This window comes from Suricata suricatta, chromosome 7, assembly GCF_006229205.1.
Source record: "Suricata suricatta isolate VVHF042 chromosome 7, meerkat_22Aug2017_6uvM2_HiC, whole genome shotgun sequence".
Classification (NCBI taxonomy): domain Eukaryota; kingdom Metazoa; phylum Chordata; class Mammalia; order Carnivora; family Herpestidae; genus Suricata; species Suricata suricatta.
In genome coordinates this window covers 60926915-60943819 of record NC_043706.1, presented here as the reverse complement: position 1 = coordinate 60943819, position 16905 = coordinate 60926915, and the positions used below count along the sequence as shown (strand labels likewise).

Sequence of the window (16905 nt, the reverse complement as noted above, 5' to 3'; positions counted from 1 at the left end):
AAAGGAAAGGACAAGACTGATTTGTTCCAACACACTATGGCTTGGAGGACTGATGATTGAGACATGTGGGATAGGGAGACTCTGGCAGGAACAAGAGAGGAAGACAGTCCAGCAGAGACTGAAGTGAGAAGTGCCAAGTGCCCAGACCAAACTTAAAGATGTTGGCCTCGAGAAGGAACTACCTCTGATTCCTTAGACCTAACACGGATAGAAAGACAAACAATGAAGGGATGCAGGTATGTGGCTGAGGCTGTAGAAACCCTAGTAGGTTCCCCAGTAGAGACTCTGACAGAGGGAGGGCCCTTTCCCCCTCTTGCTGTTTAGAACTCTGGGAGGAGCCCCCCTCACAGTGCAGATGTGGCTGAGTGGTGGAAGCTAGGCAGACACAAGGCTTGACAGAGCATCCCTGGCTCCACAGGCTCTGGGGAACGTCTGAAGCTCCCAGGGGCCCAAGTTGGGGGGCGTGCAACAGCTGAGAAGGCTAAAGCCCAGCATGGTCTTGGCGTAGGACACAAGGGGTAGAGTGCTTGGGCCTTGAGTTCTGAGACACAGGGATCAGGGACATTGACAGCAGGCAGCAGCAACCCCAAAGGTCAGGTGGAGCTCAGAGGACCTGGGGGAGAGCATGCTGGCACTGACAGACACATGCTGTCCTGGGAAGGACTGGGAGAAAGAAGCCCAGGAGAAACCTCTTGATGGGCCTGAATATACTAGAAAGGGATAGACTGATCTCTTCTTAGGAAGAGCACGATTGGGTCTGTCTGAGTAGGCAGGTTTCATCCCCGCTGCAACATGAATAATCCTCTTAAATATTTTTTTGCTGTAGTAAAATGCACATAACATAAAATTTACCAGTTTAATCGCCTTTAAGTATACAATTCAGTACATCCATACTGTTATAACCATCACCACTATTTCCAGAATCTTTTAACTATTTTATTTCTTGAAGCATAGTAAGATCCAGTATAAAAAGATTATGTTGCATTTTTAATTACACAGTTGTATATATGCAATGAGGAAATCTCTATGCCTTCTTTATTTCTGTAATTGTCAGTTAATCCTCTTAATTATGAGATAACAAAACTGTATTTTAAGTAAATGTATCAAATCTTTAGCTATCCAAGCCCCTTATTTCAATCATGGTGTATTTTTAAAAAATATCTTTGGAAATCTTCATTTGGATTGCCTTTTGAGCCTGTCACTCATTTTTTCAGTACTTTCCTTGGTTGCCAATATTTTTTCCCTGATATACAGATGTAATTTAGGGCCATAGCCAGAAGTAATTTTTAGTCACACCTGGGTGAAAACAGTGGGGAATTAAGCTTCAGGATAACACACAGAAACAAGAACAGGGTATGAATGTAATACAGGCAGGTTGTAAGGGGTTCAGGGCATTTCTGGAAACAGTTCCAAATATATTGCTAGGAACAGTCCTGATGAGGGGACAGGGGAAGGAATGGGGTTAACTGTGAGTCTGCTTTCAGGAACAGTACTTTCTTTTATAAAAAATCCTGAAATGCTTGCTAAAGAAAATATTTTAATGCTACTTTTCAATCATACTAATATTTACTTTGATCTAGAATAGCTAAACAAGGGGATTCATCCTCTATAAAGGATGGTTTTCTACAGAGTATGAATGGGTTTTAATTTTTTGTTATTAGACTTAACCACTAAATAGAGTAGAGCAGAGTGGCTACTGGACTTTTAAAGAATAGAGGTGGTGGGTAGTGGTGGAAGGCAGTAGGTGGTGGTAGATGCAGTGAGTGGTGGTGGGTGTTAGCAGGTGTCAATGGGTGGTGGTAAGTGGTGATGGTAAAGCCCTTTCTATCTGTGTTCTTATGATTCAAGTACATAGTTTCCATTGACTTTCCTTCCCTAGGCCTACCCTGTAGGGGCACCGAACAAATGGTAAGTGGGCTCTTATTCATAAAGCATGGCCACAAAATTTTAATTAGAGCATCATGAATGAAGATCAGAACCATCCCTAGGGCTCAGAGAAATGATTTCAACCTTTCCTGGAGCACTTGCTATTCATTTGAAAAGACCTTGATGAGATTAAAACATTTGACACCAGAGAGCAACAAAAATGATTGAGAGGCTGGAAGGGCTAGTTTACGAGGAAACATTAGCAGCAGTAAAGATCTGTTAATAACACCAGGCCTAGGGAAAACTCAAGCAGATTGCAGCTTAATACCAAGAACTTGAAGTACATGCCTGAGGATAAGAACTTTGCCTTTTGAGGGCCAAGAAACCTTAAATATGACAAGAACAGAGGCACAAAACAAGCTCCCCAAAGTTGGGCTTGTGTACTAACATACTGGCGCTGGTAGCTGGGCATTGCCTCCCCCCCTTCCCCTCCCCCACTCACATGAGTTGGGAAGGAAAAAGAAAAAGACAAAAAAATAAGAAAAAGGTAGAAAAGAAAGGAGCGTTCTTGAGGATGGACAGGGACAAAGTGGTTTTATTATTTTCACTGGATGTTTCCAGAACCTGATGGAGATTAGGCAGGAGATATCATGATTAGGCAGGAGATACCACGTGATTCTCAGCCATTTTGCTCCCTAGCCGTAGATTTGCCTTGGATCTAGAACTTCTTCCTTGTGAAAACAACATGAGACACTCTGGACTCACCGATATTCCGGCTATTCCTGGGGGACCTGCTGGGCCCCGATCTCCCTGTTGGGATTAAAAAAAATTGCTACTTATAATGAGATTGATAAAATCTTTATCTATAAAATTAATGCTCAAATAATCGTTTGGATTTGGTAAAACTTCTCTTTGGTATTGATAAACATTATCAATATCATCAGATGGGAAAGTAAAATGAGCAGCCAACTGAATTTGTTAAAAGCTTTTTTACCCCCATAAAACTAAAGCAATAAGGGGCGCCTGGGTGGCTCAGTCGGTTGAGCCTCCGGTTGAGCCTCCGGCTTCAGTTCAGGTCAAATCTCACGGTCGTGGGTTTGAGCCCCGCATCGGGCTCTGTGCTGACAGCTAGCTCAGAGCCTGGAGCCTGCTTCCGGTTCTGTGTCTCCTTCTCTCTCTGCCCCTCCCCCTCTCATGCTCTGTCTCTCTCTGTATCAAAAATAAATAAAACATTAAAAATAAAAAAAATTTAAAAAAACTAAAGCAAATAAGAATCTTAATGAAATTAAGCATTTATGTTATTTCTATTACCTATTTTTAGGAGGATTCCACACATACAGCTGTAATTAGTCAATACAGTATTTTTATTCCACATATTCAAAAGTAATCCATTACCAATATTTAAAACAGAAAGCACATTGAATGTCTTCTAAAAAGCTTCTCCCCAACCTGTCTTATTGGATGTAGGGTTAGAATAAAGATATTTAGAACAAGAAATTTTGTAGCTCTCTCATACGCCATTAGAAGATTCCCCTAAATTGCCCTGAACAGTGGAGTGACTCAACTCTTTTTCCAAAGGCAATGTGATATTTCAGATAAAGCTGACGATGCTAAAAGTACTAATGATTATATATGGGATAATAAAATGGCAATTTTTGTTGAGCAGAACCTACATTAAAAACTTCATAACTTCACTCAGGGACATAAAAGAAGACTTGATTAAGTGGAGAGATATGTTTTGTTCTTGGAGGGCAAGACAATGCTGTAAAGGTGTCACTGCTACCCAAACCAATTTATAAATTTAATGCAATTCTTATGAAATTGCAGCTAAATCAAATGATATTAAAGTTCACTCAGGATAATGAATAAATGAGAAGATAAAAAAATTAAAAGGAGAACAATAAGGAGATTAGCAATACCAATATTTAAATATACAATAAAGCTTTAACAATTAAAATAATAGAATATTAGCATAAGATTAAGCAGTTAATATAAGGTTGTATATCAATGCAATATAAAAATGTTATATAACCTCAGAAATGGACCAACATCCATAATAGTAAAAGAAAGATGTATTATTCAACAAATAGTGCTAATAGTTGAATAATTTCCCTGAAAAAAGTTTAATTCCTCTCTTCATATTATACTCCATATAAATCCCAGCTAGATTAGGTAAATAATAAGATAATATGAAGTATAAAAAAAACTAGAAGAAAATACTAATGACTACCTGATTTTGGTTGAGAATAAAAATAAAAGGAACTCAATGCCTAAAAGCAAACCAAAGAAACCATAAAGGAAAATAGTTTGCTATTTGACTACATAAAAGTTATATTTATATATACAATGAGATTAAACATGAAAGTCCAGATTGACTAGGATATAAATGCTAACATATAAGATAAAAGTAATATCTTTAATATATAAAGCATAGCTATAGTCAAAGAGAAAAAAACTAATGTAATAGTAGACACACAGTGTGAACAGGTAATTTTTGTCAGATTCACTCTGGTCCTTTTAAGCAATGGGATTTATATCCATGAAATGAATAAATTGGAACTCTACCCTTGCCGTCCACCTGCAGGCCTATCACCCTTCTACTCAGAAATAAACCATGGGCTGTATATTTTACTCAGAGTAAAGACAAAGTCTTCATGGTGGCTAATAAGGCTCTTTATTATTAGTGCTTCTCAAACTACTAGTGCTCTTTCAGGAGGGGTTTATTATTTATGTTCTAATGCATCTTTTTAATTTTTATTTAAAACATTTTAAGTTTATTTATTTTGAGAGAGAGTGTGGGGGAGAGGGAGAGAGACAGAATGCCAAGCGGGCTCTGTGCCATCAGTGCAGAGCCTGATGTGGGGCTCGAATTCACAAACTGTGAGACCATGACCTGAGCGAAAGCTGGACATTGAACTGGCTGAGCCACCTGGGCACCCATATGTTCTAACACATCTTGAACCAAGGTGAGTCTACTGATCACATGTTTGAATATCATGGCAAAGTCAAATTGCTAGACAAGTTTTTAAATACTCTCAATCTATACCTACCTTCCCATAGAACCCATAACAGAATTTTCAGACTGGCACTGGTCCTCTCTGGCTACATTTTGAGTAGTATTGCTTTGTATGACCACATGGCAGGACTATACCCTAATTCTACCCCCACCTCTCTGACCTCATCTATCACTCTTTCTTGACCTCATTCCCCTGGTCTCCTTAGTATAGCAGCAATGCTCATGTCTCAGGGCATTTAGACCTGCTATTTACCCTTTCAAAAAATTGTATACATTTATGGTATGCAGCTTGATGATTTGATATATTCATACATTGTAAAATAATCACCAAAATTAAGCTAGTTAACACCTCTATCATCTCATGTTGTGGTGAGAACACTTGGCAAAGTTCAAGCACTATTACCTATCATCACTGTGCTATTCACTAGATCTCCAGAACTTGCTTATATTGCCCAGAACATTCTTCTTTCCCGGGTTGAGGGGACTTGGCTAACTCTCCGTCATGCTTGCAAGTCTTTGCTCAGATCCTCCTTTCTCAAACCTCTATTTACAATTACAACCCTTTCCTTTAGCACTCCTGAGCCCCTTTAACCTGCTCTACTTTCTTCTTCTTTCCTCAGTTCTTACCAACATTATTGTTTATTCATTTTTTTCTTTTAGTTTCTGTATCCCCTTCCTAAAAAGTAAGTTCCTCAAAGGCAGAGACTTTTGCCTGTTTTGTATTCTTAGGTATCGTTAAACCTAAAACAGTTCCTGGTCTAACAGGAGGTGCGCAGTAAACATTTTTTGAATATTGAATCCATGACCACATTTTTAACCCCTGTACTTACCTTTATACCTGGAAATCCTTCTAGTCCTGGCAACCCCATTGCACCAGGTTCTCCCTGTCAAATATGAACATAGGAAATGCAGGAGCAATGACCAAAACGCTTTTAAGCATTGGTTTCAAAAACAAAGGTTTTTATGTTTGCCAAAAAAGTACCGCCTCAAACACTGATTGGCAATTTAGCAAGTAATCTGTATGGTCTATTTTCAAGCATCTTCATCCTTGCATTTGGTACTTGAAAATTGTTTGAGGATAAAGCTAGTCCCTGGCAAAGTATGAATATATTTTCTGATTAATTGTTTTTATTCTGATTAAGAATCTGATTATAATAAAACCCTTAGTCAGTGGTAATGCTAGTTTCAATAAGAATTAGAAAGAAAGGCTGGGATTTAATGAAGTGTGCCAATTTGTGAGGTACCCTGGGCTAAACTCCTTAAAAGCAGGGGAAGATGAAGGTCTGGTAGTAAAGTTGGTCATCCTTCAGTATTCTACACAGCAGGACATGAATTGTGAACGCTTCAGAGGATGGCTCAGAACCGTGTCTCGGGTGATTATAAAGGTTATTACTTAAGCCTATGAGTCACTGGGAGAAGACAGGTAAGCATTTCCATTAAAACAAATCTTATACACCACTCTAGTGTATGGTTCCAGGCCAGCTGGTGTCTGTAGGTTCCCAAGGAATATATTTAGAAAATTTAGGTGAAGGACATTGCTAACTTTGACCAAATAAACATTAAGGCTTTTAAATCAAGAGAGATAAAGTAGGTAGTAGTTTGATACATCCCTGTTAATGAATTAATGTTAACTGCAAATATTTTCTTAGGACACTGGATGCTTTCAACATAATCACATAGAAAAGGGAGCTTTTGTTCTCTTCAATATATTTTTGCATGCATAATTCTACTCTGCTTCGAAATACGACCAAGGTTCCAACTTCCATTATTATTTATTGTCCTTATTACAGAATACTTAATGAGCAAGCAGATGACTTGATACTTCTCATGCCTTAGAAATCTTTTTACATGTCCACTATTGTGTAACCTGTCAATCAGATTAAAAAAAAAAGATGTTCAGATTCTATTCTGCATAAAGTTCTGTAAAAGAGGTCCTGGGTTATTGACAAAGGAAATGAGCTCTTTGATTCTCTTTGTTTACATTCTCAACAGTCCTTAGGACAGAGGAAGGTGTCCAATCAATCAATACGTATTTGAAAATAGTTAATAATTAAATATTTAACTGAAGCTGCTTATAAATTAAATATCAAAGGAATTAAACAGAGCACCTCAGAAGACAAATTCAATTATGGGTAATTTTTGTCTATAAAGGTTTACTGAGAAGATTAGAATCAGTGGTGTGCCTCTACCCTCATGGCAAATGAAGGATGCCGAAGAGTAAATCTCTCCCCCTGGCCCCCGCTGCCAATTGACTTTTTCATTTTCTACTCTGACCTATAATTCTACCATTCCTCACTTATTACTATGGTAAGAAAGTATTATTTCTCTGTACTGGGCAGCTGGGGTGAAATGGAGGGAAGTGCATGGTGGTGCTGACATAGGGCCCAAAGAATCATTTCAAAGGTGTATGTAAGATAAACCCGAGGATTTACAGGGTATTTAATTTCATTATATTCCAGATTTCTGTTTTTGTGCTTCACCCACTTAAATCACATTTTTAAAAGCAAGAAACATCCTTCAATCAGTGTTTATCCTTTGTTGTAGCTAAGAAATTTGAAGCCTAATTCCTTCAAAGTCTACTCAAATCTGTATATATTTTTGTTGCTATCTGTTTTCCAGTCCAAGTGAATTATAATTTATCCATTATTATTAGGCTTTAAAAAATATGATATGCAATTATTAATGAAAAACTTGAAAGAATGTTCCAGAAAAGTCAGTGAGAAGTCTAGGTGCCTCTACATGATTCAGAGGGGCTGTGAGTCAGTATAAGAGGAAAGACCGGGAGGAAGTTTTTATCAACAAGATGAAAGAAAATTGAAATGAGAATGAAGTATATGAGTGGTAAAAGCATAAAAAATGTTACAGATAAAAGGAGGGCTACATGAATAAGAAAACAAAGGAAACTTCTAAATTACGTAATTGGGGTTCAGAAAATGGTTCTATCTAGCTGAAACCATGTTTTCAGGGGTAAAATTGGCTTCTTAATATACAGTGGCCAATAACAAAAAATATGTGCTTTAATGCATGTCCTTTGAAAATATATTTAGATATGCAAAGATTACCTTGTATGGCTTCTTCTTGTGGTCTTTACAATTTATTCATCTAGTTTTACCAAACTGTATTGTAATTAAAGGGCCTTAATTTTTTTCTCATGACAATGGAAAATGATTTGAAAACTTTATTTCAGTTTCAGGCATAGCTGACTTTCAAGCATACTGTAGAAATCAAGGTTAAAAGGTTAATACAAGTGCAATACGAACATATGCTTGGAAAGGACATGATAGGAAAAACTACCGAGGAATAAAAGGAATCTAATAAATTTGGCAGAACCCTCAGAGTGATGCTCCATGATTGAGACGATGCTTGAGAACCACTGTTACCCTCTGGGTAGGTGGGGACATGACTTCTTTCCGTGCTGAGTGTTAACCTCCTGATACACCTAATAAGCAGGTTGATGACAGCATAGCGCATTTCCTACCGAATAACTGCCTAAGACATTCAAAGCAAATACACAGTTCCTTTCTTTTTTGGGTGGTATTGGAGAGACTGGGGACATATTAAGGAATTTCTTTCCAGTAAGAATCTCTCTTCTACACTCTACTTAACACTAAGTTAACCATCAAAATAATGCTAGCAGAAGAAAGTGCTCCATTTATTGGGGACTGCATTCATGCCTTTCTCCATCACAGGGCAATTCTGAAAATATCCCAATAAAAAAGACAAATGCCAATGGCAGTGACATCAAGACCGACGCATCTTAAAAATGAACACATTGCTGGTACTTCTTTGGTTGCCTGACTCCTGCTTCCAACATGTTAACTGATGAACATCTGAGAAGATAGGCCATCTTCGCCTGATGCTCTTCATTCAAACTTTAATAAAGACTTATTTTCTAAATGACACAAAGCATGGGAATATACATACCACTGGGCCAGGGTCTCCTTTTGGGCCCTACAAGAAAAACATGGGAAGTCACTTTTAAGATAGTGATAAGGCAAAATTATAGACTCTAAAGCATTTTAATCCAATTTGCTTTAATACAGAGGAAATATGTGAAGGTTTTATTTTACTACAGTTTGGATATGAAGAGTAATATGAGAAACACAACTTGATGGAACTCCCATGATAGTGACTGCTTGGACCCTGGCTTAGTTCTTAGATGTACAATCCAGAAAGTGACACCACCATGCACTTCATGCTTTTAGCTGCGTATATTTGCTCTAATTTATTATAATTGGTTATCATTTATTTCCTACTGCATTAGATTTTGGTTATATTTGTAAGATGTATTTTTTCAGTGAACTTAGGAGTTATTTGTTTTATTAATTGTGGCTATTCAGCTAAAGTATACTTGGTAATAAACAACTCTACTCACAGGGGGGCCAGGAGGCCCTGGAAAACTGGGAACGTTCACACCTCCCTTCAAAAAAAAAAAAAAGAACAAGATGAGAACAATTTACAGCAACCCATCACTGGAACATAATTTTACATAATTTCAAAAGTAAATACCTGGATTTTATATAAATTGCTCATCCCATTTCCTTCATTGAATGGTACACCCTTAGGAAAGTGATGAGATAAAGAATTATTCTTTATTAATAGTCTATCTTTTATCTTTTTACCAAATGATATTTCTATGATTTGACTTTAAAAAGGAGTTTAATACTACAAGTAAAATAAAACTATGTTTCTATTGTTGGCTTTTCAAAGGCAAATGTGTGTGTTGGGGGTGGGGAAACAGAAAGTAATGTGAGCTGTACCTGGAGGAAACAGAGACTTTCAGTGAGGGTGTGATTATGTTCAGGTCTGACAGATGAGACGCTAATGCATTCAGAGGAAAATACTATTTGCTCATTAAAATTCAGTTTCTGAATTGCCAATTTATGCTCACTGTTTACAGCCCTGTGACCTGCAGGCTATCACATGGTAGTGCTGATGAAGATGTGAACAGGGGCCAGTTTGGCTACTGAAAAGTAATTTTTTTCTACAGTCTCTTCATACTAAATAGAAAATTAAAGTAAATGGGGGAAATGATATTACTTGCAACCCTTTGTAGAAGTTACTACAAAAACATATTCTGTAGAATAGGGAATGAAAGCTTCCTAAAAAATCTGACCTGTGACTAGAAAGTCTCATAGTAACTAACACTTAAAGAAAACTAAATTGAGAGTCTAGAAAATCATACCGTTTGGGGGCACCTGGGTGGCTCAGCCAATTGAGCTTCCCACTCTCAGGTCATGATCTCAGAGTTATGAGATGGAGCCCTGAGGCAGGCTCCGCACTCATGGTTTGGAGCCTGCTTGGGATTCTCTCTCCTGTTCTCTCTCAAATAATAAATAAATTTCAGAAAGTTATGCCTTTTGGCATTCAGACAAAATCTGCACTTAAAATTTTTAGCTGGGATCTTTTATCCTTCTTTTAAAAAGTTCCCATAGAATCAACCACCTGCATTTTTCCCTTTTGTGATTTCCACATTTCAGTCACAAAACTGAAGAAGCCATCATTTCACTGTTTTTGGGTCATGGTGGCCAATGGTGTTCCCTGTATGTGGTTTGCATACATCTTCAACAGACTAGTGATGGAAGGAAAAGTGTTCTATTCATTTATTCCTTTATTGTTTCACTCACTCATTTGACAATTGTTGAATGTCTCCTGTATTTTAGTGTGCTGAGTCCTAGTCATATGAAGGATATTTTTGTCTGAGATTTCCAGAGAAGGTTCCCCATAAAAGATAATATGTAACTTATCTTGATCAATGAATAGTTTTGAAGAATTCAGGGGAAAGAAGATTTTTCAACCCAATGTAAAATATAGGTCCCTTTTCTGAACTCATGCTAATTTTGGTTGTTATATCCACAGAAGAGGGGGTGCATTTTAGAATTTGAGCCCTGAATTGTTTGTGCTCCGCTTCTTTGTCAAGGGAAAAGGCATGTACACAAGATGAACAGGGTTAGGAAAACAGAGTGCGAATCTCTTTATCTACGTGCCGAAAGTGTGTGACTGCATGCAGCCTAATAACATATCTTTCTTGCCTTCAGAAAGTCACAGATATCTGTCCCTTCTTAAGTGAGTTTGGTTTCTTAAAGTATTCCTACGACGTGGGGTGGAAATAGAACATCTGGCTTGGACCGAAGCTCTGCTGTGATTTGAGCCTGGCCCCACAGGAGGGCAGACTTGCTCCAGAGAGTGGTGCCTCTCCTCTCCACAGCCTCCCTGACAAAGTGCACGTTTGTCTCAATCGCAGGCGTAAAAACATTGATGGCTCTTGTACATTTTATTCACTATGTGCTATATAAATAGAATTTCTCTGCATCTCAGACATCATGGATGGTAATGAACACATATAGCATAACACCAAATTCCGTACCAACTCACATAGCCAGGAGGGAGCTCTTCTTAAAGCCCCTCTTTTCTGAGGTTAAATGACTCTCCCAGGGTTCCTCAGGCAGGAAGTGGAGAGTCAGGGCACACACTCACGTCTCCGGAGTCCAGAGTAGAGACGCCCAGCATATGCAGATCTAAGCTCTGCATATTAGGGCTGCACTAAATGGGAAAATCAGGTCTCCCCAATTTAAGTTTTAAACCTGAAGTAACTCACAGGTGGTCCAGGTGGTCCGGGTCTTCCAGGGGGTCCCTCACTGCCCTGCACGGGATATAGAGACCAAAAATCAATGGTTTACACATTTCTACACTAAGTTTACGAACCAGGTTGTGCTCGCTCAGAGACCCATATTCTAAAATCAATATGATTTTGTTTCAGCTTTTCAAAGTCTTATTCAGCTTGGCTTTTTCTTTCACCTGGGGAAACACATTCCTAGACCACAGGAAAGGTGAATGCCTTTTCCCATACCCATTCGGATTGCCACTCTGAGCCCCAGGGATGAAGCTTATTTTTAGATGGAACCAGACCACCTGGGTGATCCTGTCCTGGACTCTCAATGTAGCTGGGGAAATCCTGCCCCTGTAGGGGTGCAGAGTTGCATTCCTCCAAGCAGGGACAGGCTTGGGGATATGCCTTCAGGGTCAGCCCCTCACTCTCAGCCTCATCTCTACCACTTTCATCTTTGGGGAACCAGAGGGCTGTCCAAATAATCTGACCAAAGTAGAAAATCACACCCTGTGTTGTGTGCGGGAGGAGAAACTTCTTTCACTCTCTAAGGTAATATTAGACTTTACAACCAAGTCAGGCACATCCCGTGGAACAGAAATGTCTGTGGTACATCATTGTTTAAGGGAAATGTTCTTTACAGTTTAAACAGCCTCAGACATTCTGGTTACAGGAGAAGCAGACTAAAACTGGAATTGGGAAAAATAACTTCGTGTGGAAACCTGAAAAATGAATTTCACTTTTATTTTTATAAAACATACAATGCTTACCGATCCATATTAAGCAAAGGTATTATGGTCCCTTTAGTGCCTTTAACCAGTTCTTCCTGTAACTGTGCTTTTCTTTTAGAAAAGCATCTTAAAATGTTTAAGTCCCTTATGTCATGGGAATGGCAAGAAATGGTTAATTAAAAAAGAATCCAGAGACAGTAAAATCCCTACTTATAACACCCCCACATTTTGAAGGATTTCAGTCCATTTCCATGAATTTGATGGATTTCATTCCAATCTCCCCACTGTATCTTCCAGTAACAAAAGAAAGTATCATAAAAACTGTTTGTATCTTTATCAATGAAAAAAAACCTGTAAAGTTTTTATTGCAATGTATCTGCCTGAGAATGAGTGACAACGAGTATATTGTATCTTTTCCCAAACTGCTTTGATGGTGGCTAGCTCTCTAAGACATGTCATGTGCTGGTGACTGCTAGCAGTGTCCTTCAGAGAATTATGTCATCGTTCTCATGAACGATGAGAGGACAATAAACAAGGAAGAGTATGTGCCTGTTGAAAGGACTCTTTTTTCCTGGCACAATTAAAAGTCATATTTTCATCCTTGAATGTGCCCCAAAGCTCATCTCAGTGTGGAATTCCCATGAACTTCAAAAGGCAAATCTCTGACTGAATAATTTCCATAAAGAACAGAGGAAAAAAAGCTGGTAGGGTTGGGCAAGCTTCTTGGGAAGACTATAAAAAAATGCGCAGAGAATATTTAAAATAAACACATGGCTCCTTTCCATTTTTTCTGGAATTCCTTTGCTTCTTGATGCCCCTATGCCCCATGTTGGTCATTTCAGGTAGAAGCCACTTGGGTAGTTTATGTGGATTCTTGATTCTTACTCCTCTAATCTGAGTACCTAGTCTCATTTCACTTGTTGGCTGGCTGTGTCTGGATTTACATTGTGGTGCCAATTTACACCTAAAGTGGGTGAACATATGAAGCCCTGTGGTCTTTCTGCCTGAGACTCCTCTGTTACTGGTTCTCCTTCAGACCATTGCAACCCATCTGTCCAATCAGCTGGACCTACAGAAAACAAGTGCCGTAACACCTTAGTGAATTTCCCCTATGATGCTCAACAGACAAAACTTCCAGATTTCTCAGCGAGCTGTCTGAAGCCTTGGTACCTGTGGCTGGAGCTCCCTGATACAAACCATCTTACCAGCACCTCTTCAGGAAGCTTCCCCCACCCCATCCTTGCACAGCTAGATGCCGAGGACCCTGAATCCAGCTTGGACTTTTGCTATATGACACCAGTCTTCAATTCATCCTTTTCCCTAGGAACTTGTATTCAGACCAATTTTTGTACATATGTCCTTTCAAGCTCCCTACCAGAGTAACTATTCCCTGACATTATTCCTACATTCAGATTTTGCTTGATTTTATGGGTCTCTCTGTAAATGGTCTCACGTTGCCTCCCCCAAACCCCAATTGAGAGAGTACGTGAGGCATTTCCTCTGTACCTTGTCACCCTTTACTCCCACGGGACCAGGATGTCCAGTTCTTCCCAACAAGCCCTGTAGAACACAAAACTAAGTTCGTTACACAAAAAACAAATAAACTGCCAAAAGACATTGGAAGTTAGTTGCTAAAAGTGATACATTTTGAAGGTCATTTGATCCTAATTAAATCAGTCCTATAAGCTTATATGTCTTTAGGCTGATACAGCAGCTGTATCCTGCTGATAAGCTCTTGCAAGGGTAAAATTTGTATTTGTGGCTGCTTTTTCACCTTGGCCAACCACATTTAATGACCCTAATTGGAACCTTTTGATACATTTAAAAATTTAGCCTTGCTGTTTAAATGGCAATTTACATAACATTATGCCTTCCTAAATGAGCTATAATTTTGGTAGCGATCAACATTTTAAATACTTCAAGACGGTAGAACTAACAATGTGCATATTAAGTTATGCGATCTGCATCTTACCAATGGAAAATAAAATTTAATTTTAATTCTTCTTTGAGAATGGAGTTAGCAATAATTTCCATGGTTCTTTTCACAGCTCTTAACTTTTAATTTTAATGTAAAATTTAAAGTCAGGTTTGTTCTACATAACTGTGGTGAAGGCATACATGATAAGATTTTAATTATGGTGAATCCATGCTCTAAAACACAAAGGAACATGATCACATGCGTACTTGTGTGGGGAAATACCATTTGCATAGGAACTCAAAGGAATCGCTGGAGAAGTTGAGACTTGAGTAGGGTTGCTAGCTTTAGCAAATAAAACTACAACATTTGGGACCAACTTATGCTAAAACATTATTTATTTATATGAAATTCAAATTTAACTGCATGTTCTGTAGTGTAACTGGCCACTCTACAATTGACAGCACTTTAGTGATAGGTGGGTTTAGCAAGTATGAAAGGAAAAGAGATCTTCAGCTAGTGGAGAAATGGAATATGTTTTATGATATAATATTTAGTTTAGCTGAACAGTTTTTAGAAAACAGTATAACCACAGACACGAAGACCACAGTGTTGTGTTTGAAGGACAGTGAAAGAAAGGTGTTATCTAAAGTAGATGGTATTTTAATGTAAAATAGGCAAAAAAATAAATTGAATCTGATAATCTTTGGCCCATTTTTAAATATATTTTTACTGTATGGTGCTTAAGAATGTAAGGGTGTAATCATCTGAATATCTCTTCCAAAGGTTAATGATAAAAAATTATAACTAAAAAATAGAATGTTCCTTTACATCTAACTTCTATTCAAAGAGACTAGCTTAATCACAGACTGCTTCTACTCTTGTGGAATTCTGATGACAAGTCTCTGTGACCCTGAGCAGTTTTAAGTAATACTAAATGAAAATCTGAGATGTGGGATGCTACTTTTCTAGCAACAGCTGGATAATCTACACAGACGCACAGAGAACAAAAGGCAATGTGGAATCTAGCTCACCGCGCATATCCCAGCAGACAGGATCTGTGAATGGAATAGCTTGAGCGAATACTTACAGGAGGCCCAGAGGGTCCTGGAGCACCTGGAAGGCCTGGAATTCCTTGAAGACCCTAGAAGAAATAGTTCCTATCATAAAATCTGTCATATAGTTAGAAACAAGGCATTTTAGTTGATCAAATATTTTGACTACTGAAATTAAACATCCATGTTGGCTGAAAACATGATACAGATGATATATACAAATACCCGTTTTCAAAGGGCAAGGATGGCAAACTAAAATGCCATGACGTGGAATCGGCAGCAAACCTAATTTAATGTGTTTGGTGATTCATCCAGCATTTCTGATCTCACAGAGCCACCCCATCAACAATAGCATCACTGAGAATCTGGCACTGCTAAAGCATGGCCATACACATTTCAGATTGGCAGAATGCCATCAAAGAAATACATGATTACACTAATGCTTCATTCAGCTAGTGGAAAAATGGAATATGTTTTATGATATAATATTTAGTTTAGCTGAACAGTTGATTATAAGAAGAAATTTGGCTCATCAGTGAATTTAAATTTAGAACCCTTTAATGGCTTAAGCATAAAAGTGGATGAAAATTCCCTCCTTCTCCTTTTGGAGTTGTAGAATAATGCTAATTATACTGGATAGGGTTTCAGATACTGATATATTTATATATTTGAGGAAGAGCTGGCAAGGTTAACTGTTAGCTTCTGTAATTAATTTTGTTCTCTTACCAAGTGTGTCAACAAGAGAATTTTAGCTAAATAAGTTATGTAAAATAATATAAAATAATTTGCAACTGTCAAAATCATGTGTCAGCAAACTATTGGCTAACAGAAAAATAAAAGTTATAAAATGTTACATACAGTAACATTTAAATTATTAAAAAATTATCCAGACATTTAATAAATTATGAATTATTATAAATTATTAGGTTCAGAATACCTAATCTGGAAACTTTGGTGTCAGATGTGTTTCAGAGTTCTGAATCTTCTTATATTTTAATAAAAATAACAGTGCTCACACTAGATATTATGAAACACTTCTAGTGCACCTGTGGCACACCCTCAAATAAACATACAAATATTTCTGTAGCAAAACATGATATTCTTATCAAGTGGGATAAATAGATCGGCTCCATATGATTTCAGGTCGGGTTTCGCTGCCAAAATAATTTCCTGCAAATTAGGGAAACATTTCCAAGGTTTTCAGGGGCTTCTGAGCTTTGGGATTATAGATGAGAGGTGTGCATGATAATATTACTATCACCAACAGCTCTCCCCGAGCAGTACACATAGGGACAACTGTTATCATTTTAGTGCTTTTGTGTATTTCCCAAATTTTCTATAATAAACTCAGATGACTTCTATAATTAGAAATATATACTTTTAAATACGCTTTTGTTATTTCAGATAACCATATGTTGTATCAAGGTCTAGATTGAATGAAACCACTTTTAGGATTTTATTTTCTTTGCCGAGTAATCTTTTTACATTGCCAAACCATTCACTGTTTTTTTTTAAATTTCAATATTTTATTGTCAAGTTGTTTTCCATACAACACCCAGTGCTCTTCCCCATAAGTGCCCTCCACCATCACCACCACCTCTTTTCCCCCCTCCCCCTTCCCCTTCAACTCTCAGTTCATTTTCAGCATTCAATAGTCTCTCAAGTTTTGTATCCCTCTCTCTCCCCAACTCTCTGTCCCTCCTCCGCTCCCCCTG

At 38.0% G+C, this 16905-nt stretch overlaps 1 protein-coding gene across 1 annotated transcript in view; it reads right to left on the bottom strand.

The window, feature by feature from the left end:
* Nucleotides 1-16905, bottom strand: part of COL19A1 (collagen type XIX alpha 1 chain) — a 309028-nt gene that overhangs the window by 24498 nt on the left and 267625 nt on the right. The window contains exons 35-42 of the mRNA XM_029943181.1: nucleotides 15226-15279; nucleotides 13727-13780; nucleotides 11481-11525; nucleotides 9392-9442; nucleotides 9258-9302; nucleotides 8807-8833; nucleotides 5713-5766; nucleotides 2632-2676 (exon numbers count right to left, since the gene is read on the bottom strand). Of these exons, the coding sequence (XP_029799041.1) occupies nucleotides 2632-2676; nucleotides 5713-5766; nucleotides 8807-8833; nucleotides 9258-9302; nucleotides 9392-9442; nucleotides 11481-11525; nucleotides 13727-13780; nucleotides 15226-15279 (375 nt within the window). The remainder of the gene's footprint in view (nucleotides 1-2631; nucleotides 2677-5712; nucleotides 5767-8806; nucleotides 8834-9257; nucleotides 9303-9391; nucleotides 9443-11480; nucleotides 11526-13726; nucleotides 13781-15225; nucleotides 15280-16905) is intronic.